General features: G+C 45.6%; 1 protein-coding gene across 1 annotated transcript; it reads left to right on the forward strand.

The window, feature by feature from the left end:
- The first annotated feature begins 3619 nt into the window (after window positions 1–3619).
- On the forward strand, window positions 3620–27138 carry LOC124623060 (serum response factor-binding protein 1-like). The gene is made up of 3 exons (XM_047148853.1): window positions 3620–3668; window positions 18075–18332; window positions 26354–27138. Exons 1-3 carry the CDS (start codon window positions 3620–3622, stop codon window positions 27136–27138), a joined length of 1092 nt encoding a protein of 363 aa, XP_047004809.1.

Consider the following 27138-nt stretch of genomic DNA (forward strand, 5'->3'; position numbering starts at 1 on the left):
GAACAAGAGGCACTACGCTGCACAAGTTTCGAATGCCCAGAGAGGTTGGTCTAACGAATAACATAGTTAAGTGCTGAGTATAAATGGTCTGCAGCGTGACAAAGAAACTGGCGAAGATTTTATTATATAGGGGCTGTTCAAAAAGCATCCGATCAAATTTTTTTTGTTGTTGAAACCAACAATAGTTTCGGGACGCGCGTGCTCTCTATAGTCAAATATGTGTTAGAGAGAGAGAGAGAGAGAGAGAGAGAGAGAGAGAGAGAGAGAGAGAGAGAGAGAGTTAATACCAGTAATTCTTGCACCCCCAATTCTTTGGAGATCGAACCTTTATGTGTAAAACTTCCGTTACAAGCATGTCAAGGGAATATGACGTCATATTGCAGGTCCATACAATGGTATATGTAGAAAATGTCTGCAAATTTTGTTAGGAACAGAGCTAGTATCAAATCAGTAACCAAACAAACCGTTATGCCTTATGCAGAAGTGTTACTATGTGAATAGCGTAAACGTAGTTAGCGAAAAATCTTTTCCTTTTATTATTTTGTGTTTGCGGGGAGGGTGAAGGGGTTTGTCAGAGAGAAAAAGTTTAGAAATTGTTTGAAATTATGTATCAAGCTTGTTGGAAGCAGCAAAGTGCTCTCATTATCAAAAAGTGGATGAATGTAGTCTGGGTAATTTGCACTTCATTAGTTACGCTGCCTCAGAACATGCACATGTTTCCTGAGTTTAATACTGGGTTAGTTCTGTTGACTATTTGTTGTTGTTGTTGTTGTTGTTGTTGTTATCTTCAGTCCAGAGTCTGGTTTGATGAAGCTCTCCATGCTACTCTATCCTGTGCAAGCTTCATCTCCCAGTACTTTCTGCAACCTACAGCTTTCTGAATCTGCTTAGTGTATTCATCTCTTGGTCTCCCTCTACGATTTTTACCCTCCACGCTGCCCTCCAATGCTAAATTTGTGATCCCCTGATGCCTCAGAACATGTCCTACCAACCGGTCCTTTCCTCTTGTCAAGTTGTGCCACAAATTTCTCTTCTCCCCAATTCTATTCAATACCTCCTCATTAGTTATGTGATCTACCCATCTAAACTTCAGCATTCTTCTGTAGCACCACATTTCGAAAGCTTCTATTCTCTTCTTGTCCAAACTATGTATCGTCCATGTTTCACTTGCATACATGGCTGCACTCCATACAACTACTTTCAGAAACGACTTCCTGACAAATCTATACTCGATGTTAACTAATTTCTCTTCTTCATAAACGCTTTCCTTGCCATGGTTTAACGGAAGCTTATAGTTTAGTTAGTGGGTTTTGAGAGCATTATAAATTTTTAAATTCTGTCAGTAACTCTGTGAAATACTGAAAATCAAATATTTGTTGCCCCTGGAAGTAATATACGGTTCTTTTGGCTGTCAGGCTAATGTTGGAACTAAAATTCCGCTACTTAATTTTTTCGATGGGGAAGCCTTCTGCCGCACTCCCAAGCTATTGAGAACCGCGACTCTATTATGGACCTGAACTCAGACAGGCTGCTCTACTCGTTGACGTAGCTCTGTGGGAGAGAAAATGTTTCATCCACAGTAACATTGAAATAGATGCTCTTTGGTAGCCGGCCAGAGTGGCCGAGCGGTTCTAGGCGCTACAGTCTGGAACCGCGCGACCGCTACGGTCGCAGGTTCGAATCCTGCCTCGGGCATGGATGTGTGTGATGTCCTTAGGTTAGTTAGGTTTAAGTAGTTCTAAGTTCTAGGGGACTGATGACCTGAGACGTTAAGTCCCATAGTGCTCAGAGCCATTTTTTTTGTTGCTCTTTGGTAACGTAATCAATAAAACTACCCTGCTTATTTTGTGTTTGTAAGACCACCGTGAACTATAAGATGGAAAATAACCATACCAATGAAACATGAGCAGAAAATTGCACCTGGTAGTTTCGCTACAAAGTTTCCACAAATCTGCAGGAAATTATCAAAATCTGCTTCTATTAGTAAACGTATAACCTCAGGAGGAAGACATTCCCGAAACAACTGGAGTTCAGAATCAACTTTAGGCCATGCGTATAAATCCACATTTGCAGCCACTTCAATATCAGAATCAGTTTCACGAATGTCATAAAAATCTTCTTCAAGCACAGGCAAAGTCTACCCTACCTGCTCCATCTGTACCAGACGTTTCACCCACTAGTCCACTTGACACTGTGTTACCCAGGCTACCACCAGTTACTGTAGTAGTGTTTGAAACCGTAGAAACAGTAGTACATCGTCTGCACAGAGTCTCCTCCATATTTTGAATCTTCTACATTTTCCACTGTAGCCCATTCCCAGTAGTTCATTACACGGCCAGGCAGAACGTCTGCCACGGAACTATGCCACCTCCATGCAGTCATTCTTATAGATCTAAAATAAATATTCACGAATGTCAGTATTATCGTTCTAACTATAAAAACCAGCCAAAATTAATAAATAACATGACTATTACATTGAAGTGTGTGCATAAACTGTTTTGTCACGTTGCATATTTTCAGTCAATCATCCTGTATGTGGACAGTCAGTGGATATAATTTATATAACCCAGCGGCTAACATTTCCGAGGTAGCTGGTGAAACAGAATTACCTGGAACAGTATTACCTTAGAAGAAGCATTTCACGCCATATAATCAGCAGAACTGGACATACCTGAATTCACAACAGTTATTTACTTACATGCACTGCAGGGAAGAAAACTAGCTGCAGATATGCTTACAAACGACTCCTGTATTGCTTTAATGCTTTTTAACGTAGGAAATATTACAGTGAACTGAGCTTACCGTCGTTCTTATCAGAAGGAATGGGAAGAGTAAATCCACAGGTGACAAATTATAGCTGAATAGAAAACTAACTCTGAAGACGAACACCTCAAAGATCATTGGTAAATATTCATACCATTAATCAGTTGTTCGGCCGTATCTCGAGCCTACCACATTAGAAACATAAAATGGTATTCATACTTACCAGAGAAACTATTATGAATATATTTATACAACAAAATCAATTATTTTAGTGACTGAAGTAATAAACGGTATTTAAGACCATGGTATATGTATTTACCAGTGATAGTTCAGGAGGGAGAGAATGAAAAGTACAAAAAAAATCTGTTTCCCACGTTAATTAATTTTCTATATATTCCTCACACCGTTCAGCATTTTCTTCTCTGCTTATTATCCACCTTGCCATCTGAGCTCTTGATATTCAAGCAGCTGTTTCTCTCTCCGCCAAAGGTTTCTTCTAATTTTCGTATAGCCAGTATCTATATTTCCCAGTCATGCATGCTCTTACATCTTCCCATTTTCCATCGAGCCACTCCTGCTTTGCCACTTTGCACTTCCTGTTTACGTTTTATCAAATGCAGAAGACCACAAGTGTGAGTGTACTGCGTAACAGAGAAGACGTTGACCCAAGCGCTTGGCTCCCTTTCCAAGAACTTCCCGATAAACTGAGCTTCAGCGTAGCCGCCACAAGTATGCAAGAACTGATGCCGGCAGCAGATGAGGAGTGAGGTGCTGCACGGGCTGACGTGAGCCCGCTTTCACTCTCGTTGAGTCACACACAGCCTGGGAATGGTGCCTCCAGCACGCGCCAGGAAACATGCGACTGGTGTCCCACCCTACGGACTTCTACGGACAGGCTACCAGCGGTCAGCGAGTACCACTCCCAGATTGGGACACCCGTTCCTACTACTCAAATGCAGTCGATTGCGAAATCATATTCTCCACTCGCGTAAATACACCACGAAGATGACGTGCTACAGACGTGAAATTTAACCGACAGGAAGAAGATGCTATGATATGCAAATGATAAGCTTTTCAGAGCATTCACACAAGGTTGGTGCCGGTGGCGACACCTACAACGTGCTGACATGAGGAAAGTTTCCAACCGATTTCTCATACACAAACAGCAGTTGACCGGCGTTGCCTGGTGAAACGTTGTTGTGATGCCTCGTGTAAGGAGGAGAAATGCGTACCATCACGTTTCCGACTTTGATAAAGGTCGGATTGTAGCCTATCGCGATTGCGGTTTATCCTACCGCGACATTGCTGCTCGCGTTGGTCGAGATCCAATTAATAGTTCGACGACGTTTGCAGCAGCTCTGAGACCATGGCTGCGGTTACCCTTGACACTGCATCACAGACAGGAGCGCATGCGATCGTGTACTCAACGACGAACCCAGGTGCACGAATGGCAAAACGTAATTTTTTCGGGTGAATCCAGGTTCTGTTTACAGCATCATGATGGTTACATCCGTGTTTCGCGACATCGCGGACAACGCACATTGGAAACGTGTATTCGTCATCGCCATACTGGCGTATCACCCGGCGTGATGGTATGGGGTGCCGTTGTTACACGTCTCGGTCACCTCTTTTTCGCATTGACGGCACTTCGAACAGTGGACGTTACATTTCAGATGTGTTACAACCCGTGGCTCTACCCTCCATTCGATCCCTGCGAAACCCTGTATTTCAGCAGCATAATGCGCGACCGCCTGTTGCAGGTCCTGTACGGGCCTTTCTGGATACAGAAAATGTTGGACTGCTGCCCTGGCCAGCACATTCTCCAGATCTCTCACCAATTGAAGACGTCTGGTCAATGGTGGCCGAGCAACTGGCTCGTCACAATACGCCAGTCACTACTCTTGATGAACTGTGGTATCGTGTTGAAGCTGCATGGGCAGCTGTACCTGTACACGCCATCCAAGATCTGTTTGACTCAATGCCCAGGCGTATCAAGGCCGTTATTACGGCCAGAGGTGGTTGTTCTGGGTACTGATTTCTCAGGATCTACGCACCCAAATTGCGTGAAATGTAATCACATGTCAGTTCTAGTATAATATATTTGTCCAACGAATACCCGTTTATCATCTGCATTTCTTCTTGGTGTAGCAATTTTAATGTCCAGTAGTTGTGTTTAGCTTCCCAGTTGGGATCTAAGACGCGCGAAAAATTTCGGTTTCTACACCACCAACTTGTTGCAATACACTTCTCTCCTATCTCTCATATTTCACTGGCACTGTTAGATCTACTAGCTTTCACTGGTCATCTGCCCTAGTTAACATTGCTCCGGAAGATAAGATGGAAAGCAGCTACAATAAAGTTGCTAAAGAAGATCACTTCTAAGAAACCAGCACTGTACGATGCCCTGGAAGATCCACCAGTAACTCATCTGAAATCACTCAAACTACCCTGGGTTGATCCAGAACGTTTCAGTTCTCTCGACATGGCGTCGTAATGGCCACAGCAGTGGAACGAACACTCATCCATCCACCCTCATTTCGTTCGAGATCAGCCAAAGAAGACTGAATTCCAATTACCGCTCGAGACATGGTCCAAGTAGAACGACATCGTGACGGATCAAGAGAAAAGTGGTTACACGTTGAGGAAGTGGGCTTTCCTGTCATTTGCTGACTGCGACTACGGACTGGAGGAGCAAACAACAGATCACCTTAATGAGATTTTCCCTCTGCAGTGGAGTGTGCGCTGATATGAAACTTCCTGGCAGATTAAAACTGTGTGCCCGACCGAGACTCGAACTCGGGACCTTTGCCTTTCGCGGGCAAGTGCTCTACCATCTGAGCTTCCGAAGCACGACTCACGCCCGGTACTCACAGCTTTACTTCTGCCAGTATCTCGTCTCCTACCTTCCAAACTTTACAGAAGTTCTCCTGCGAACCTGGCAGAACTAGCACTCCTGAAAGAAAGGATATAGCGGAGACATGGCTTAGCCACAGCCTGTGGCTTGTTTAGTATAAGAATTCCAAAGTCTGATACATTGAGGGTTCAAGCGAAGTAATGAGCTTTGACGCTTCTATTCAAGTCGCTAGTTTTGAAACTGCTGTTCGACTGCGAACACGACCAGTCGGTCGCGGCGCTTCCGATCTCTTCACACAGGGGCCGCTGCTGTCGCGTTGTCTTCCTGGAGAGGGCTCTGTCAGCGTGCAACTGGCTGACGTCGTCTCACAGCTCTCTCTTCTCTCTCGTTCCCGACCGGCGTGCCTGCGCTTTGACTTCACGCCGTCACAGATACTTTTTTTACTGTCCGGCCGAAAGTTTAGTTTTTAGGATTCCGCAACTCAAGCGACAAGCGCTGAACCCTAACAGGACCGCTTTGGTGTCCGTCTACCTGCCTGTCCGCCTATTAAGACCCATTTTTTCTAGAAAACGAGTAAAGGTGTTAAGTTGACATTGATGCCTCATACTACGCCCAACGCTACCATGGCAGTGCTCAAAATGGTGCAAATGGCTCTGAGCACTATAGGACTTAACTTCTGAGGTCATCAGCCCCCTAGAACTTACAACTACTTAAACCTAACTAACCTAAAGCCATCACACACACCCATGCCCGAGGCAGGATTCGAACCTGCGACCGTAGCATGGCAGTGTCAATAAAAAAAAAATGTTTCCACGTTAGTGGAATCAAAACATACGGCAATTTTTTCAAATATTTTTATACTCGCAAAGTCTCATCAGAACCTATAGACGAATTATCTACATACATTAAGTAAGTTTGTACGAAGTCCAAATAATGCGAGTTCTACTCTCACGTGTCCCCTTTCTATTTAGGAAATTTCCGGCTTTGTGGTAACGACGTCACACTTTATCTTTAACGAATTTCAGTGTAGCGCAATTGTACTAAATTATAAGCCAAACACGCTTGGCTATATGTTTTTCACGAGATTCGCTATTAATTGTATAATTATTTGAATTTACTTTGTATTCACAGTCAACGCCTATTCGAAATATTTGAGTTTGTCAAGCATTTTCTCCGTATTTTCATGCTCTGAAACAAAGACTTTTTCGTCAATCATTTGACGTAGAAGTTCTCGTATGTTATCGTGTGTAGATGTGCTGATTCAGTAAGAATTTTAGTGAAGTACTGTCCCTGTAGACGATTGCATCCTATTAATTACAAGTACGTCATTTCAGGTAAACAGTAGTGTGCTCCCTGCCGCCGTTGGATAAGCAGCTGCAGCAGCAAGTCGTATACTCCTAGCTCACTCATTTGTTACATAGTTTAATTCTTAATCTCTTTGCCTGTTTTTGGTACTTGCATTGTTTAATTCATAAATTTCGAGCGTATTATAGTATTTGAGAGTTGTAGCATCGCGTTTTAGTACCTGGATAGTGTAAATTCGCGTAGTCGTTTGTCTACTGTTTTGTTTTGAAAGGCCAGTGTCGGTTGGTCGCAGTCAGTGTGCTCCCTGCCGCCGTTGGATAAGCAGCTGAGCAGCAAGTCGTATACTCCTAGCTCACTCATTTGTTACATAGTTTAATTCTTAATTTCTTTGCGTGTTTTTGGTTCTTGCATTGTTTAATTCATAAATTTCGGGCGTATTATAGTATTTGAGAGTGTAGCATCGTGTTTTAGTACCTGAATAGTGTAATTTCGCTTAGTCTCCTTCCGCCGCCGAGCAGTGTCAGCAGTGCGCAAGTAGCAGCATTACTGCATTTACTAGGCAATCTTGTATTTTAATAACCGTTTAAATTTTGTCGATTTGTTTACGCTCTCTGTAGATTAGTTCAGACGTTCTTGGCAAAACAGTTTTTAGCATGGATAGGGACTGCAACTGCTGTATTCGGATGCAGGCTGAGTTGGCATCCCTTCGCTCCCAGCTTCAGGCAGTGTTGGCTTCGGTCACACAGCTTGAGGCTGTTGCCAATGGGCATCACTGTGGGGGTCGGGATGGGGGTTTGTCGGGGACGGCCAGCTCGTCCCACGCATCCCCTAATCGGACTACGACTGTGGTTGCCCGGGATACTGCCCGCATTGAGGCTGATCCCTCACCTGTGGTAGAGTGGGAGGTCGTTTCAAGGTGTGGCAGGGGGCGAAAGACATTCCGGAGGGCTGAACGGAAAGCCTCTCCAGTTTGTCTGACGAACCGGTTTCAGGCTCTGTCTCAGGCTGATACTGATCTTCGGCCTGACATGGCTGCTTGTCCTGTTCCAGAGGTTGCCCCTCAGTCTGCAAGATCCGGGCAGTCGCAGAGGGTGGGCTTACTGGTAGTTGGGAGCTCCAACGTCAGGCGCGTAATGGGGCCCCTTAGGGAAATGGCAGCAAGAGAGGGGAAGAAAACCAATATGCACTCCGTGTGCGTGTGCATACCGGGGGGAGTCATTCCAGATGTGGAAAGGGTCCTTCCGGATGCCATGAAGGGTACAGGGTGCACCCATCTGCAGGTGGTCGCTCATGTCGGCACCAATGATGTGTGTCGCTATGGATCGGAGGAAATCCTCTCTGGCTTCCGGCGGCTATCTGATTTGGTGAAGACTGCCAGTCTCGCTAGCGGGATGAAAGCAGAGCTCACCATCTGCAGCATCGTCGACAGGACTGACTGCGGACCTTTGGTACAGAGCCGAGTGGAGGGTCTGAATCAGAGGCTGAGACGGTTCTGCGACCGTGTGGGCTGCAGATTCCTCGACTTGCGCCATAGGGTGGTGGGGTTTCGGGTTCCGCTGGATAGGTCAGGAGTCCACTACACGCAACAAGCGGCTACACGGGTAGCAGGGGTTGTGTGGCGTGGGCTGGGCGGTTTTTTAGGTTAGATGGCCTTGGGCAAGTACAGAAAGGGCAACAGCCTCAACGGGTGCGGGGCAAAGTCAGGACATGCGGGGACCAAGCAGCAATCGGTATTGTAATTGTCAACTGTCGAAGCTGCGTTGGTAAAGTACCGGAACTTCAAGCGCTGATAGAAAGCACCGAAGCTGAAATCGTTATAGGTACAGAAAGCTGGCTTAAGCCAGAGATAAATTCTGCCGAAATTTTTACAAAGGTACAGACGGTGTTTAGAAAGGATAGATTGCATGCAACCGGTGGTGGAGTATTCATCGCTGTTAGTAGTAGTTTATCCTGTAGTGAAGTAGAAGTGGATAGTTCCTGTGAATTATTATGGGTGGAGGTTACACTAAACAACCGAACTAGGTTAATAATTGGCTCATTTTACCGACCTCCCGACTCAGCAGCATTAGTGGCAGAACAACTGAGAGAAAATTTGGAATACATTTCACATAAATTTTCTCAGCATGTTATAGTCTTAGGTGGAGATTTCAATTTACCAGATATAGACTGGGACACTCAGATGTTTAGGACGGGTGGTAGGGACAGAGCATCGAGTGACATTATACTGAGTGCACTATCCGAAAATTACCTCGAGCAATTAAACAGAGAACCGACTCGTGGAGATAACATATTGGACCTACTGATAACAAACAGACCCGAACTTTTCGAATCTGTATGTACAGAACAGGGAATCAGTGATCATAAGGCCGTTGCAGCATCCCTGAATATGGAAGTTAATAGGAATATAAAAAAAGGGAGGAAGGTTTATCTGTTTAGCAAGAGTAATAGAAGGCAGATTTCAGACTACCTAACAGATCAAAACGAAAATTTCTGTTCCGACACTGACAATGTTGAGTGTTTATGGAAAAAGTTCAAGGCAATCGTAAAATGCGTTTTAGACAGGTACGTGCCGAGTAAAACTGTGAGGGACGGGAAAAACCCACCGTGGTACAACAACAATGTTAGTAAACTACTGCGAAAGCAAAGAGAGCTCCACTCCAAGTTTAAACGCAGCCAAAACCTCTCAGACAAACAGAAGCTAAACGATGTCAAAGTTAGCGTAAGGAGGGCTATGCGTGAAGCGTTCATTGAATTCGAAAGTAAAATTCTATGTACCGACTTGACAGAAAATCCTAGGAAGTTCTGGTCGTACGTTAAATCAGTAAGTGGCTCGAAACGGCATATCCAGACACTACGGGATGATGATGGCATTGAAACAGAGGATGACACGCGTAAAGCTGAAATACTAAACACCTTTTTCCAAAGCTGTTTCACAGAGGAAGACCGCACTGCAGTTCCTTCTCTAAATCCTCGCACAAACGAAAAAATGGCTGACATCGAAATAAGTGTCCAAGGAATAGAAAAGCAACTGGAATCACTCAATAGAGGAAAGTCCACTGGACCTGACGGGATACCAATTCGATTCTACACAGAGTACGCGAAAGAACTTGCCCCCCTTCTAACAGCCGTGTACCGCAAGTCTCTAGAGGAACGGAGGGTTCCAAATGATTGGAAAAGAGCACAGATAGTCCCAGTCTTCAAGAAGGGTCGTCGAGCAGATGCGCAAAACTATAGACCTATATCTCTTACGTCGATCTCTTGTAGAATTTTAGAACATGTTTTTTGCTCGCGTATCATGTCATTTCTGGAAACCCAGAATCTACTATGTAGGAATCAACATGGATTCCGGAAACAGCGATCGTGTGAGACCCAACTCGCCTTATTTGTTCATGAGACCCAGAAAATATTAGATACAGGCTCCCAGGTAGATGCAATTTTTCTTGACTTCCGGAAGGCGTTCGATACAGTTCCGCACTGTCGCCTGATAAACAAAGTAAGAGCCTACGGAATATCAGACCAGCTGTGTGGCTGGATTGAAGAGTTTTTAGCAAACAGAACACAGCATGTTGTTATCAATGGAGAGACGTCTACAGACGTTAAAGTAACCTCTGGCGTGCCACAGGGGAGTGTTATGGGACCATTGCTTTTCACAATATATATAAATGACTTAGTAGATAGTGTCGGAAGTTCCATGCGGCTTTTCGCGGATGATGCTGTAGTATACAGAGAAGTTGCTGCATTAGAAAATTGTAGCGAAATACAGGAAGATCTGCAGCGGATAGGCACTTGGTGCAGGGAGTGGCAACTGACCCTTAACATAGACAAATGTAATGTATTGCGAATACATAGAAAGAAGGATCCTTTATTGTATGATTATATGATAGCGGAACAAACACTGGTAGCAGTTACTTCTGTAAAATATCTGGGAGTATGCGTACGGAACGATTTGAAGTGGAATGATCATATAAAACTAATTGTTGGTAAGGCGGGTACCAGGTTGAGATTCATTGGGAGAGTGCTTAGAAAATGTAGTCCATCAACAAAGGAGGTGGCTTACAAAACACTCGTTCGACCTATACTTGAGTATTGCTCATCAGTGTGGGATCCGTACCAGGTCGGGTTGACGGAGGAGATAGAGAAGATCCAAAGAAGAGCGGCGCGTTTCGTCACTGGGTTATTTGGTAACCGTGATAGCGTTACGGAGATGTTTAATAAACTCAAGTGGCAGACTCTGCAAGAGAGGCGCTCCGCATCGCGGTGTAGCTTGCTCGCCAGGTTTCGAGAGGGTGCGTTTCTGGACGAGGTATCGAATATATTGCTTCCCCCTACTTATACTTCCCGAGGAGATCACGAATGTAAAATTAGAGAGATTAGAGCGCGCGCGGAGGCTTTCAGACAGTCGTTCTTCCCGCGAACCATACGCGACTGGAACAGGAAAGGGAGGTAATGACAGTGGCACGTAAAGTGCCCTCCGCCACACACCGTTGGGTGGCTTGCGGAGTATCAATGTAGATGTAGATGTAGAAGTAGATTTTCAGTGCATAGAGGATGTCTGCTACGCCACTCTGCAAAATTTTAACACTAGATGAGTACCTGGCATTACCCGGGTATGTATTTATTCCAAATTTTTAGCCCGTCTTCTCTGTCCTCTTCTCTGCTCTCCTTCTCCTCCCCCCCCCCCCCTTCCCTCTCCGTCCATCTGCTCCCCCCTCCCCACCCTCATCTCCATCTCCATCCACATTCTCCCCCGAACTCCCTCTTTGTCCATCTGCTCCACTCAACCCCGCCCTACGCATCCATCTGCTCCACCCCCCCCCCCCCCCACGACTCTCCATCCATTTGCTCCTCCCCACTGTCCACTTCCCCCCCCCCTTCCTCGCTGAGTCCATCGCCTCTTAACTCATATATGTGTCGATGTCCACCTTCCCCCACTCTGTCCGTCAATGTCCTCCACCCCCTCCCTGTATGACCATCTCTTTGTCTTCCCTTCTCCCCTCACGGCATCATCTTCATTCCAATAGCTGGTTCTTACCCCTACAGTATTTCTTTCCACATAGTAATATTTGTACCAAGTTTGACTGCAATCAATCCACGGGTTTGGGAGGAGCTTTTTACCCGCCGCTTTGCCAGATTACGCACATGTCCGAAAGAACAGATACCATTTTCATATAGTTAAGGCTAACCGGCCATTGACCTCCTTCTGTGCTGGATGCACACGCATTGCCCGAACTCTTACGGGACTCGGTAAGATTGTCTGCGGCGAGTAATGAGTGTAACGGGCAGGGGCACTACGAATGTAGTGTGTGGACATTACGTTGGGAATGTGGGTCTCACAGGGAGCGTGCAAGGGATAAACCCCTGCAGTCGCACTATCTTCTGTGCCCTCGGTGGTTCAGATGGATAGAGCGTCGCCATGTAATCAAGAGATCCCGGGTTCGAGTCCCGGTCGGGGCACATATTTTCAACTGTCCCCGTTGATATGTATCAACACCTGTCGACAGCTTAGGGTCTTGATTTAATTATCATTTCAATGTTACAATAGCACATTTAGTGGTATATGTGAAAACAGTCTTGCAAAATGTGCCGTGAATACAGATAATAGTAAAGAAGTAATAAATCAGAACATCATGCGGTTTTATTACACGAATAGTGCAAATGTAGTAACTCATAAAGTTATTTCCTTTGAACATTTTGTGGGAGGTATCGTCGATAATAAGTTTCGTAAAGGTTCGAAATTACGTACGTGTAAAGTCTGTTGCAAGTCACTAAAAGCTCTCATTCTCAAATACTAAAAACTGAAACTAAACTCCGCCCGGACATGAGATGGAGGCCCAACGGTAACGATCGGCTGCCGTGTCATCCTCAGTCCACAGGCGTCACTGGATGAGGATATGGAGGGCCATGCGGTCAGCACACCGCTCTCCCGGCCGTATGTCAGTTTACGAGACCGGAGCCGCTACTTCTCAATCAAGTAGCTCCTCAATTTGCTTCACAAGGGCTGAATGCACCCCACTTGCCAACAGCTCTCTTTAGACCGGATGGTCACCCATCCAAGTACTGAACTCCGGTGATCTGGAGTGAACCGGTGGTACCTCTGCGGAAAGGCCGCTGGCTCATGTTCACATACTGGATGAATAAAGTATGAATATTGGTGCATTGTGTGGCACACTGCTGTTCCCACCCCACCTCTGCGATAGGTCGGTAGTTCTTACCCCTACAGCGATTCTTTCCAGACAGTAAGTGATATATCGGCTTAGTGGTTTAGGAACAGGCATGGAACACACACACACACACACACACACACACACACACACACACACACACACACGCAATACATTTATTTATATTAAAATAAACTGTCAGGCTTTTTTAAAAATGCTGTGTATATGTTGTATGTACCGGGTGATCAAAAAGTCAGTATAAATTTGAAAACTTAATAAACCACGGAATAATGTAGATAGAGGGGTAAAAATTGACACACATGCTTGGAATGACATGGGGTTTTATTAAAACAAAAAAATTACAAACGTTCAAAAAATGTCCGACAGATGGCGCTGGACAGCAAAAAGTCAGTGACTGCGCATGACAATCGTGTATAAAAGGAGCTGTAATGAGAGAGAGAATCAGATGCGCCAGCAGTCACAGCATGTTGACGTTACCTGAAAAGGCGCTTTTAGTGAAGCTGTATTATCAGAATGGGGAATGTGCTAGTTCAGCATTACGATCCGATCGCCATAGGAAGGGGATTCGAACGGGTAAAGGTCCGTTGACAAATGCAGCTGTGGCGAGAATGATTTCGAAGTTCGAAGCCACGGGTTGTTTAGACGATAGACCCCGTAGTGGCCGGCCGAGCACAAGGCGTAATGCTGCTGAGACAGTTCAGGAAGAAATGTAGCGGGTTCGTCTATGCACAGGGAAGTCAGCGTTCGTGCAGTCACACGTCGCGCCGGCATCCCATACACTAGCGTTTGGTTGGCACTTAGGCGTACCCTCCGATGCTATCCGTACAAAATCCATCGGCATCATGAACTTTTACCTGGCGATTTAGTAAAGTGGAGGGCATTTGCGGTGTGGGCGTTTAAAAAGATGGCGGAAGATGATAATTGGTTGAGTTATGTGTTGTGGACCGACGATGCTCATTTCACTCTCCGAGGGTCTGTCAACGCCCACAACTGCAGAATTTGGGCTACCGAAAATCCTAGAACTGTCGTGGAAACTCCATTGCACGACGAGAAAGTCGCGGTATGGGTTGGATTTACCACGTCTACCGTTATCGGGCCTTTTTTCTTCGAGGAAATGCATGATTCTGGTTTTGTAACTGCTACGGTGACGGTTGAGAGGTACTCCGATATGTTACAGAATCGCATCATCCCCAGCCTGGCTGATAAACATCTGCTGGAACGTACGATGTTTATGCAGGATGGCGCTCCACCCCATATTGCTAGTCGCGTGAAAGATCTCTTGCGCGTGTCGTTTGGTGATGATCGTGTGCTCAGCCGCCTATTTCGTCATGCTTGGCCTCCCAGGTCCCCAGACCTCAGTCCGTGCGATTATTGACTTTGGGGTTACCTGCAGTCGCAAGTGTATCGTGATCGACCTACATCTCTAGGGATACTGAAAGACAACATCCGACGTCAATGCCTCACCATAACTCCGGACATGCTTTACAGTGCTGTTCACAACATTATTCCTCGACTACAGCTCTTGTTGAGGAATGATGGTGGACATATTGAGCATTTCGTGTAAAGAACATCATCTTTGCTTTGTCTTACTTTGTTATGCTAATTATTGCTATTCTGATCAGATGAAGCGCCATCTTTCGGACATTTTGTGAACTTTTGTGTTTTTTTGGTTCTAATAAAACCCCATGTCATTCCAAGCATGTGTGTCAATTTGTACCCCTCTATCTACATTATTACGTGATTTATTCAGTTTTCAAGTTTATAACGACTTTTTGATAACCCGGTATGTGTATAAACTTCACTCTTACGAGGTCTTCTGTATTAGGTTTGCACGCAAGCAGGTCCCAAAACGTACCTTAGTGTTTCCCTCTCTGTAATATCTAGTGGTTACATCATCGCCCTTTGTTTACATGTACTGCTGCTTAAAGTGCTTCTGAATGAAATAATGTAGAGTAATTCTAAGTTTAGCATTGCGAGATATCTATTTGTTATTATGTAGATTATTAATGAAGCAGTATGCTATTTTTAGTTCATTTCTTTGTCTTTCGTTTTTTGCTACTTGTTTCAGGGTCGCAAACCCATTTTTAAGCCATACTGCGACAGCACTAGTTACAGCGAAACTATGAGGCCTGTTCAGAAAGTCAGGTTAGATAGGTCACGAAGTGGAAACCTCAGTGAATCCGATGAAGCTGTGCACAGACGTTTTGGGCAGCATCTCTAGAGTGCTTGCGATCACTTCACGTCGCTCTTTTCAGTTTCGAGAGTCCAGTGAGCTGTAAAGATTACAAGAACAATAGTGTCTCCCGCCAAGTAAGGGCGCCTGGTGAGAAGTTTCGCCCGGTTTCATACAGCCCCACACAATGTAACTGTCACGCATTTCCTCCTCCTTATCAATCCTCGACAGCACACTGTATGGGCAGTAAGGACTCTTCTGCAGCGTTTTCGATGGAAAGTGTTTTATCATACACCATATAGCCCGGACATAGTTCCCTCTAATGTTCATCTCTGCTCCCATCAGCCGCTGGCTGTGGAGACAAGATTTTGGGTCAGACAACGAAATTAAGACCATCGCAGAGAAGTGGCGGGAAGCACACGCGGCTGCCTCCTATGACGAGGGTATTGGAAAGTTGGTATAACGCTACGAGCAGTGTCTAAGTCGGAGCAGAGAAGTAGCTGGAACGCGTAGAAAACCGTTGCAAATAAAACATTTGTGGAACTTCCTGGCAGATTAAAAATGTGTGCCGGGCCGAGACTCTAACTCGGAAAATTCTTCATTCTGCAAAACATTTGTGATATTCACTGTGGTTTCTATATCGCAAAATTGCGCACGACATCTTCCGATGTTCCCATGTATGCAGTTTTATTATGGCTATGACCAGTGGTGATGTAGGATGCGGGTTACCAAAATTTCAGGGAGTTTCAACGTAGTGTTTAGTCTGTGCACGAGCGATGGGACACAGCATCTCCGAGGTAGCGATGAAGTGGGGATTTTCCAGTACGACCATTTTACGCATGTACCGTGAATGTCAGGAATACGGTACTATCCTGTTTTTGACTGATCTGAATCGGTAAGCTTTCACAGGCTAGCATCTACATCTAAATTTACATGATTACTCCGCAATTCACATTTAAGTGCTTGGCGGAGTGTTCATCGAACCACAATCATACTATCTCCCTACCATTCCACTCCCGAACAGCGCGCGGGAAAAACGAATACCTAAACCTTTCTGTGAGAGCTCTGATTTCTCTTATTTTATTTTGATGATCATTCCTACCTATGTAGGTTGGGCTCAACAAAATATTTTCGCATTCGGAAGAGAAAGTTGGTGACCGGAATTTCGTAAATAGATCTCGCCTCGACGAAAAACGTCTTTGCTTTAATGACTTCCATCCCAACTCGCGTATCATATCTGCCACACTCTCTCCCCTATTAAGGGATAATACAAAACGAGCTGCCCTTTTTTGCACCCTTTCGATGTCCTCCGACAATCCCACCTGGTAAGGATCCCACACCGCGCAGCAATATTCTAACAGAGGACGAACGAGTGCAGTGTAAGCTGTCTCTTTAGTGGACTTGTTGCATCTTCTAAGTGTCCTGCTAATGAAACGCAACCTTTGGCTCGCCTTCCCCACAATATTATCTATGTGGTCTTTCCAACTGAAGTTGTTCATAAATTTTACACCCAGGTACTTAGTTGAATTGACAGCATTGAGAATTGTACTATTTATCGAGTAATCGAATTCCAACGGATTTCTTTGGAACTCATGTGGATCACCTCACACTTTTCGTTATTTAGCGTCAACTGCCACCTGCCACACCATACAGCAAGCTTTTCTAAATCGCTTTGCAACTGATACTGGTCTTCGGATGACCTTACTAGACGGTAAATTACAGCATCATCTGCGAACAACCTAAGATAACTGCTCAGATTGTCACCCAGGTCATTTATACAGATCAGGAACAGCAGAGGTCCAGGACGCTTCCCTGGGGAACACCTGATATCACTTCCGTTTTACTCGATGATTTGCCGTCTATTACTACGAACTGCGACCTTCCTGACAGGAAATCACGAATCCAGTCGCACAACTGAGACGATACCCCATAGGCCCGCAGCTTGATTAGAAGTCGCTTGTGAGGAATGGTGTCAAAAGCTTTCTGGAAATCCAGAAATACGGAATCAACCTGAGATCCCCTGTCGAAAGCGGCCATTACTTCGTGCGAATAAAGAGCTAGCTGCGTTGCACAAGAACGATGTTTTCTGAAACCATGCTGATTACGTATCAATAGATCGTTCCCTTCGAGGTGATTCATAATGTTTGAATACAGTATATGCTCCAAAACCCTAGTGCAAACCGACGTCAATGATATAGGTCTGTAGTTCGATGGATTACTCCTACTGCCCGCATCTCGTGGTCGTGCGGTAGCGTTCTCGCTATCCACGCCCGGGTTCCCGGGTTCGATTCCCGGCGGGGTCAGGGATTTTCTCTGCCTCGTGATGGCTGGGTGTTGTGTGCTGTCCTTAGGTTAGTTAGGTTTACGTAGTTCTAAGTTCTAGGGGACTGATGACCATAGCTGTTAAGTCCCATAGTGCTCAGAGCCATTTGAACCATTTTTTGATTACTCCTACTACCCTTCTTAAACACTGGTGCGACCTGCGTAATTTTCCAATCTGTAGGTACAGATCTGTCGGTGAGCGAGCGGTTGTATATGATTGCTAAGTAGGGAGCTATTGTATCAGCGTAATCTGAAAGGAACCTAATCGGTATACAATCTGGACCTGAAGACTTGCCCGTATCAAGCGATTTGAGCATAGCGTGGATAGTTGCAGTAAACCAGTCTTTGGACTGAAAACGAAAAGCTTAACATTGGAATGTATACACACTACACAGAAGCGGTATTGGGAAACCTATTTATATTTGGCATACCGCTCAAGCTTGTAGTGATTGAGGCAAGGGCGTTGCCGGAGCAGGTAGAATTTTGAGCGCGGCCGATGGGCAAGGCCGCGGGCGCGTGAGTCAGCACGTGGCGCTGGCGCTCGCAGCTGCGGTAACGGTGCCGGCGTGCGCCCACGTGCGCAACAGACCGCGCTCAGTTCTGTTCGCCGCTGTCTGGAGCCCGGCCGTGGCCGCTGCCCGTTTTAAAGGCGAGAGCCCGTCTTGGGCGGCAGCAGCCAGCAGGCTCCCTTTAACGGAGCGCCCTGTTACGTTCCGTGTGACTCAGCGCAACGGTGAGACGCTCCCAGTCCGCACCAGTTACAGCGACCTTGCCACCTGCTACCCGGGCACCTAATAGCTAAAGCCCCTTTTCCACGATCGACTTTTTTGTCTCAACTGACTACCAGAGAGAAGCGCGTCTACTGCAGCGCCCCTGGCGTTTTATTCCGTATGGACTCTCGTCTGTTTTGAGCGGTCATTTACACGTCAGCACGAAAACGGCCGGTGTTGTGAGAGCTGTCTACTGTCGGTATCTCAATAATAAAAAGAGACGTCGAGAGGCAATATCATTCTTACGGATAAATCGATATATACACTACTGGCCATTAAAATTTCTACCCCAAGAAGAAATGCAGATGATAAACGGGTATTCATTCGACAAAAATCTTATACTAGAACTGATATGTGATTACATTTTCACGCAATTTGGGTGCATAGATCCTCAGAAATCAGTGTCCAGAACCACCACCTCTGGCCGTAATAACGGCCTTGATACGCCTGGGCATTGAGTCAATCAGAGCTTGGATGGCGTGTACAGGTACAGCTGCCCATGCAGCTTCAACACGATACCACAGTTCATCAAGAGTAGTGACTGCCGTATTGTGACGAGCCAGTTGCTCGGCCACCATTGACCAGACGTTTTCCATCGGTGAGAGATCTGGATAATGTGCTGGCCAGGGCGGCACTGGAACATTTTCTGTATCCAGAAAGGCCCGTACAGGACCTGCAACATGCGTTCGTGCATTATCCTGCTGAATTGTAGGGTTTCGCAGGGATCGAATGAAGGGTAGACCCACGGGTTGTAACACATCTGAAATGTAACGTCCACTGTTCAAAGTGCCGTCAGTGCGAACAAGAGGTGTCCGAAACGTGTAACCAATGGCACCCCATACCATTACGCGGGTGATACGCCAGTATGGCGATGACGAATACAGTCTTCCAATGTGCGTTCACCGCGATGTCCACAAACACGGATGTGACCATCATGATGCTGTAAACAGAACCTGGATTCATCCGAAAAAATGACGTTTTGCCATTCGTGCACCCAGGTTCGTCGTTGAGTACACCATCGCAAGCGCTCCTGTCTGTTATGCAGCCTCAAGGGTAACCGCAGCCATGGTCTTTGAGCTGATAGTCGATGCTGCTGCAAACGTCGTCGAACTGTTCGTGCAGATGGTTGTTGTCTTGCAAACGTCCCCACCTGTTGACTTAGGGATCGAGACGTGGCTGCACGATCCGTTACAGCCATGCGGATAAGATGCCTGTAATCTCGACTGCTAGTGATACGAGGCCGTTGGGATCCAGCACGGCGTTCCGTATTCCCCACCTGAACCCACCGATTCCATATTCTGCTAACAGTCATTGGATCTCGACCAACGCGAGCAGCAATGTCGCGATACGATAAACCGCAATCGCGATAGGCTACAATCCGACCTTTATCAAAGTCGGAAACGTGATGGTATGCATCTCTCCTCCTTACGCGAGGCATCACAACAACATTTCAGCAGGCAACATCGGTCAACTGCTGTTTGTGTTTGAGAAATCGGTTGGAAACTTACCTCATGTCAGCAGGTTGTAGGTGTCGCCACCGGCGCCAACCTTGTGTGAATGCTCTGAAAAGCTAATCATTTGCATATCACAGCATTTTCTTCCTTTCGGTTAAATTTTGCGTCTGTAGCACGTCATCTTCGTGGTGTAGCAATTTTAATGGCCAGTAGTGTACACTGAAGAGAAAGAAACTCTTTCACCTGCCTAATATCGTGTACGGCCTCCGCGAGCAGGCAGAAGTGCCGCAACACGACGTGGACTGTACTCGATTAATGTCTGAAATAATACTGGAGGCAACTGACACCATAAATCCCTAGCACACGACGGGTGGGGATCTCTTCCGAACAGCACCTTGCAAGGCATCACAGATATGCTCCGTAATGTTCTTATCTGGGGAGTTTGGTGGCCATTGGAAGTGTTCAAACTCAGAAGAGTGTTCCTGGAGCTACTCTGTAGCAATTCTTGATGTGTGGGGTGTCGCATTGCCTGCTGGAATTGCCCAAGTCCGTCGGTATGCACAGTGGACATGAATGGATGCACGTGATCAGACACGAACCTTACGCACGTGTCACCTGCCAGAGTCGTATCTAGACGTATCAGGGGTCCCTTATCATTCCAACTGCACACACCTCGCACCATTACAAAGCCTCCACCAGCTTGAACAGTCCCCTGCTGCCATGCAGGATCCATTAATTCGTGATGTTATCTCCATACCCACACACGTCCATCCGCTAGATACAATTTGAAACGAGTCCTCCCAAGCGTCTTCTAATCAAACTGCGTGCCTATGGAATACCGCATCAGTTGTGCGGCTGGATTCATGATTCCCTGTCAGAAAGGTCAAAGTTCGTAGTAATGACATCGAAAAAGTACAAAGAAGGCAGCTCGTTTTGTATTATCGCGAAATAGGGGAGATAGTGCCACAGACATGATACGTGATTTGTTGTGGCAATCATTAAAACAAAGGCGTTTTTCGTTGCGACGGGATCTACTCATGAAATTTCAATCACCAGTTTTCTCCTCCGATTGCGAAAACATTCTATTGGCACCCACCTACCTAGGGAGAAATGGTCATCACGATAAAATAAGAGAAATCAGGGCTCGCACAGAAAAATTTAAGTGCTCGTTTTTCCAGCGCGCTATGTTCTCTTTTCTCTGTGAGGTACTGAATGGATTAAACAAAATGTTTCGAACGCTAGTCATCTTTTTGGTTTAACTAAGGCGTTTGATTGTGTCGATCACAAACTATTGCTCCAGAAGTTGGGCCATTATGGAATACGGGAAGTAGCTCGCAACTGGTTCACCTCTTACCTTAATAACAGGCAGCAGAAGGTCATCGTCTACAATGTTGAGAATGGCTATGATGTGGATTCTGAGTGGGGCACGGTCAAGTTGGAGGTGCCCCAGGGATCAGTTTTCGGGCCCCTCCTCTTCCTTATTAATACATCGGATATTCCCTCTAGCATTAGAGGTGATTCTAAAATATTTCTGTTTGCTGATGAGACTAGCTTGGTAGTTAAGGATGTTGTGTGCAACATTGGCACTGCTTCAAATCGTGCTGTTCATGACCTAAGTTCATGACATGTAGGAAATACATTAACGCTACAGTACAGTAAGATTCAGTTTCAACATTTTCTAACACAGAATCCAACAAAACTCGACGCTTTAGTTTCGCAGGATCGGAATATGATCAGTGAAAAAGAACAGTTCAATTTTTTTAGCGTTCAAATAAATAGAAAACTGTCGTTGAAAGACCATGTTCACGATCTTGTTCAAAGATTTAATGCTGCCAGTTTTACTATTCGAACGGTATCTGGAGTAAGCGATAGTTCAACACAAAAAGTAGTCTACTCTGTTTATTCTCATTCGTTTATGTCATGTGGTATTATATTTTGAAGTAACACTTCCCGTTCTCAAAGGATATTTTTGGCTCAGAAGTGGGTGGATCGAGCAGTAAGTTGTGTAAGTTCGCGAACCTCTTGTCGACCCCTGTTCACTAGTCTGGGTATTCTGACATTGGTCTCTCTATATACACATTCTTTGTCGTCGTTTCTTGTTAACATCAGCTTATTCTCAAGAATTAGCAGCTTTCACTCAGTTAATTCTAGGCAGAAATCCAATTGCATTGCACTTCCTTGACTCTTGTACAGAAAAGTGTGCAGTATATTGCTGCATCCATTTTCAATAAGCTACCACAAGAATTCAAAAATCTTAGCAGAAATCCACGGGCTTTCATATCGATGCTGAAGAGTTTCCACGAGGAGTTCCTTAATTTTTCAAGCTGAGTCCTGTATTATATTGTTGATTGCGTTTTCATGAACTAATGGTTTGTCTTTTATTGGTTCATAAACATTTTATTTTATCAGTTATTACTTGTGTGTTGTAATTTCATGTACAGACAAGTTCCATGACCTTTGAGATTTGCTCCTCAATTTGGTCCTATGGAACTAGACGTTTAAAATAAAGTAAGAACCTGTAGAGAGAGAGAGTCGGCGAAACAGACAGTGCCTGGTTTCCAAATTTTTATAGAGGAATATCAAGAGTTGAACTATTTAGGTTCAGATTTCGTCTCAACTGTGCCAAATTATGAGAACTTGAAGACTGGACTGTGTAGAGCAGCAGAGGTGCTATTGCTAAGATCTAGAACACTGGCTCTATTTCAGAAATTCAACTGACATTTTCAAATCTACTAAAGGCAATAGTTTTTTGGAAAATGACAATGGATCTGGTCCTGACAAATGAATCATGGTATTCAGTTTTTTAGAAGTGTAGAAAATCCAATGTGAAAATGAATTTTACAGCTGTTCAAAACAATTCAGACAACTGTACATCATACACATCGACATTTGAAACACAGAACAGACGAACGTACTTCATGCTTTATTTCCTATAGCCACAGACGAATCTCAATGTACATATGAAATACTTTTTTCCAGACAAATACAAGATACCTGAATGTTTATCTAACACTTCCAGTGTTAGCCTTTGAAACGGCTACAGTTGGAGCTATGGAACAAAATTTAGGGATCGAGAAGCCTGGTAGTATGGCCTCATACCTGCTCCAGTGGCACATCTGCCACTAATCAGCGTTGATGAAATGACTATCACTGTTGTTCATTTTTGGGACACAACCTACGACCAGCTTAGAGACAGAAGTGATGACACTTTCTGCAGGGCTTTACCATCATTTTGTATGACAATGCTCAAGCATGTACAGTGCGAGCTGTTACTGATTTGTTTGACTGATGGCGCTGCTAAGTGCTATACCACCAACTGCACTCCCCTGACTTCAGCCCTCGTGAGTTCAACTCGATTTCTAAACCGAAGGAAACACTTCACGGCATTCGCTTCAGAACTGCTACAAATTCATCGGGCAACAGACCGCGCCGCTCGAACTGTCAACACAACTGGCACTGCTAAGAGTATCCTACTTCTACCACATCGCTGGCAACGTGTTATGCAGAATGCTGGTGACTACTCTGAAGGTCAGTAAAACTTTGAAACACGTATCTATTTTGTACGAGCTGTAAATAAATAGTTGTCACTACTAAAGTTCCAAACCTCGTATAACATTATATGTAAAATCTCCTGTTTTCTTACAAAAACTTAGTGAACAATTAAAATTCATGAAATTACACAAAAATTTTGTGCTGCAGTAATGTTCTAATGCGAAAAAGGGTTAGGAATTGAAAAAACATTTAAAAATGTGTATGTACTTTATGTACAGCCAGTCCTAAGCCTATATAAACTGTGAAGGTATGTACGTATTACTTCTACAGTCGAAAAATTCATTGCAAAAGTATTTGTGGTCGGGAACACCACACTGACGTCACTGGTCGCAAGTCCTACGGTAAAATCGTACGACACGAGAGAGAGAGAGAGAGAGAGAGAGAGAGAGAGAGAGAGAGAAAGGGGGTCTGTGTGGTGTGGTGTGCTCACCGTGCTGGCTGCCTGCCGCTCGTATGTAGCGCCGCCGGTTGTGGGATGGACTGAACAGGCTCATTCTGAGTGGCTGGCTACAGCCGCAGAGCATGCATAGCTATGGAGTGAACATAGTCTACTGCCCCTGTTCTCAACATCAAACCGGAATAGCCATGTCATTTTGAAACGACGCTACTTGTCTACAATTTGCGGTAGCAGCGAAACTTGAAGTTTACAAGTATTCACCTTGTTTAAAGTATGTTTCTGCACGTTTAAGTTTTAGTAACAGCTATAGTGCAGTATTTTCGTTGTTGCGGATGCAAATAAGCACGTGAAAGGAGGACAGTTACTTTTCGTAGGTATGTAGAATACATGTACACTAAAGCGCCGAAGTAGCTGGTATAGGCATGCGTATTCAAATACAGAGATATGTAAACAGGCAGAAACGGCGCTGCGGTCGGCAACGCCTATATAAGACAAGTGTCTGGCGTAAATGTTAGATCGGTTACTGCTGCTACAATGGAAGGTTATGAAGAGTCTGAACGTGGGGCCGGCACGGGCGATGGGACACCGCATGTCTGATATAGCGATGAAATGGGGGATTCTTCCCGTACGACCATTTCACGAGGGTACCGTGAATATCAGAAATCCGGTAAAACATCAAAGCTCCGCATCGCTGCGGCCGCAGAAAGATCCTGCAAGAACGGGATCAACGACGACTGAAGAGAATCGTTCAACGTGACAGAAGTGCAACCGTTCGGGAAATTGCTGCAGATTTCAATGCTGGGCCATCAACAAGTGTGAGCGTGCAAACCATTCAACGAAATACCATCGATAGGGGCTTTCGGAGCCGAAGGCCCATTCGTGTACCCTTGATGTCTGCACGACACAAAGCTTTACGCCTCACGTAGGCCCGTCAACACTGACATTGGACCGTTGATGGCTGGAAACATGTCGACTGGTCAGACGAGTCTCCTTTCAAATTGTATCGAGCGAATGGATGTGTAGGGGTATGGAGACAAGCTCATGAATCCGTGGACCCTGCATGTCAGCAGAAGGCTGTTCAAGCTGGTGGAGGCTCTGTAATGGTGTGGGGAGTGTGGAGTTGGACTGATATGTTACCCATGATACGTCTAGATACGACTCTGACAGGTGACACGCACGTAAGCATCCTGTCTGATCGCCTGCGTCGATTTATGTCCATTGTGCATTCCGACTGACTTGGACAATCCCAGCAGGACAATGCGACACCCCAAACGTCCCGCATTCGGGAGGACTACGGGTCAATCCCACGTCCGGCCAATCTGACTTAGGATTTCCGTGATTTCCTTAAGTCGCTCGAGGCAAATGCCGGGATGGTTCCCTTGAACGGGCATGGCCGACTTCCTTCCCCGTCCTTCCCTAACCCGATGAGACCGATGACCTCGCTGTCTGGTCTCCTCCCTCAAAACAACCCAACCCTCACTCTCTTATCAACCTTATCAACCCAAACGTCCAGAATTGCTACAGAGTGTCTCCAAGAACACTCTTGTGAGTTTAAACACTTTCGCTGGCCACCAAACTCCCCAGACCGACTTTTAAGGTGGATGGCAGAGTGAACAGAGAATTCTGTCTACTGTGATTCTACAAATCTCCTGTGGCGATGAAGACAGAGGTGAGTGCATGTCCAGGGACACTCAGCGGTAGCCTAATCGGGGCTTCTTTTTTAACGGTACTGTCAGTTCTGTAAACCACCTAGGCATACTTCAACGAGTGTTGTTAGAACTGTAAAATAGTCCACTCACGAACGTCTGTTGTCGGTCAAGGAAAAATTTATATGGCTTTAAGATGGAGTTATACTAAGAGACTTCTAAATGAGAGCTTTGATGGATGTACTGGCAGCCAGGGTATTATTGAATAGCTCCACCGATCCCCGAATATCACAACCATAATATTTCACACTGGAGTATAGTAAAAAGCGATGTTTATTAGTCAAGATTCGTGATGTAGAACATTTGCAGGAACAAATCCAGTCAGAATTTGAAAACCTACAGTCTAGAAAGTTTTGAAACAAAATTTGTAACCAGTGTTAAAAAGATGCAACGTTTGTTTACAACAGCATGGAAACCAACATCTTTTGTAGGTTCACTGAACTCTACATGTACTGCTGTGTTGGTAAGGAATCACTATTTGCATTTACTTAGTATCATGGCACCAAATGAGTTTTTGACAACTGATTTACATCCCACTCTTTAAGTTGCTATTTCTCGAAGCGTCTTGCATGATTAATTAACGATTACAGTCTCGCTATAAAGAAAAACGGTTAAAGGAGACGAAAAACGCGTTACTGCGCTTTATTTTGTATTTGCACTTTCCACAGTAGTCTTTTTATATCCTTCCCCCACGTCCCCTGAAACGATGATCTCAGAGTTTCATCACGCACAATAGTGACGGGGAGCAGTTACGTAACTGTTTGCTTTATTTGGTTGTGTGAATTTCGCAATTACGCACAAGAAAAGAGAGAATCTTTGCTGTCTCGGGTATGTATGTCAGCGCCTGTTTAATAGGATTTTCTGCGATGCCCAAGGTGGAGGGGCCCAAGGTGGAGGGGCCCAAGGTGGAAGGGCCCAAGGTGGAAGGGCCCAAGGTGGAAGGGCCCAAGGTGGAAGGGCCCAAGGTGGAAGGGCCCAAGGTGGAAGGGCCCAAGGTGGAAGGGCCCAAGGTGGAAGGGCCCAAGGTGGAAAGGTGGAGGGGCCCACGGTGGAAGGGCCCAAGGTGGAAGGGCCCAAGGTGGAAAGGCCCAAGGTGGAAAGGCCCAAGGTGGAAAGGCCCAAGGTGGAAAGGCCCAAGGTGGAAAGGCCCAAGGTGGAAAGGCCCAAGGTGGAAAGGCCCAAGGTGGAAAGGCCCAAGGTGGAAAGGCCCAAGGTGGAAAGGCCCAAGGTGGAAAGGCCCAAGGTGGAAAGGCCCAAGGTGGAAAGGCCCAAGGTGGAAAGGCCCAAGGTGGAAAGGCCCAAGGTGGAAAGGCCCAAGGTGGAAAGGCCCAAGGTGGAAAGGCCCAAGGTGGAAAGGCCCAAGGTGGAAAGGCCCAAGGTGGAAAGGCCCAAGGTGGAAAGGCCCAAGGTGGAAAGACCCAAGGTGGAAAGACCCAAGGTGGAAAGACCCAAGGTGGAAAGACCCAAGGTGGAAAGACCCAAGGTGGAAAGACCCAAGGTGGAAAGACCCAAGGTGGAAAGACCCAAGGTGGAAAGACCCAAGGTGGAAAGACGTAAGGTGGAAAGACGTAAGGTGGAAAGACGTAAGGTGGAAAGACGTAAGGTGGCCTTAGAAAGCTCCGCTGCTTGTTCTACAAAGAAAGGACGGTTAGTGTTTTGA

This window comes from Schistocerca americana, chromosome 7 (assembly GCF_021461395.2).
Source record: "Schistocerca americana isolate TAMUIC-IGC-003095 chromosome 7, iqSchAmer2.1, whole genome shotgun sequence".
NCBI lineage: Eukaryota > Metazoa > Arthropoda > Insecta > Orthoptera > Acrididae > Schistocerca > Schistocerca americana.

What these genes read in the sequence shown, in the direction of transcription:
- LOC124623060 (XM_047148853.1), top strand. Translation starts at nt 3,620, where the DNA reads ATGCGACTGGTGTCCCACCCTACGGACTTCTACGGACAGGCTACCAGC. An exon ending in CTACGGACAGGCTACCAGCG is followed by an intron (nt 3,669 to 18,074) that starts GTCAGCGAGTAC and finishes TTGCCGGAGCAG; the next exon opens with GTAGAATTTTGAGCGCGGCC. An exon ending in CCGTGTGACTCAGCGCAACG is followed by an intron (nt 18,333 to 26,353) that starts GTGAGACGCTCC and finishes GCGATGCCCAAG; the next exon opens with GTGGAGGGGCCCAAGGTGGA.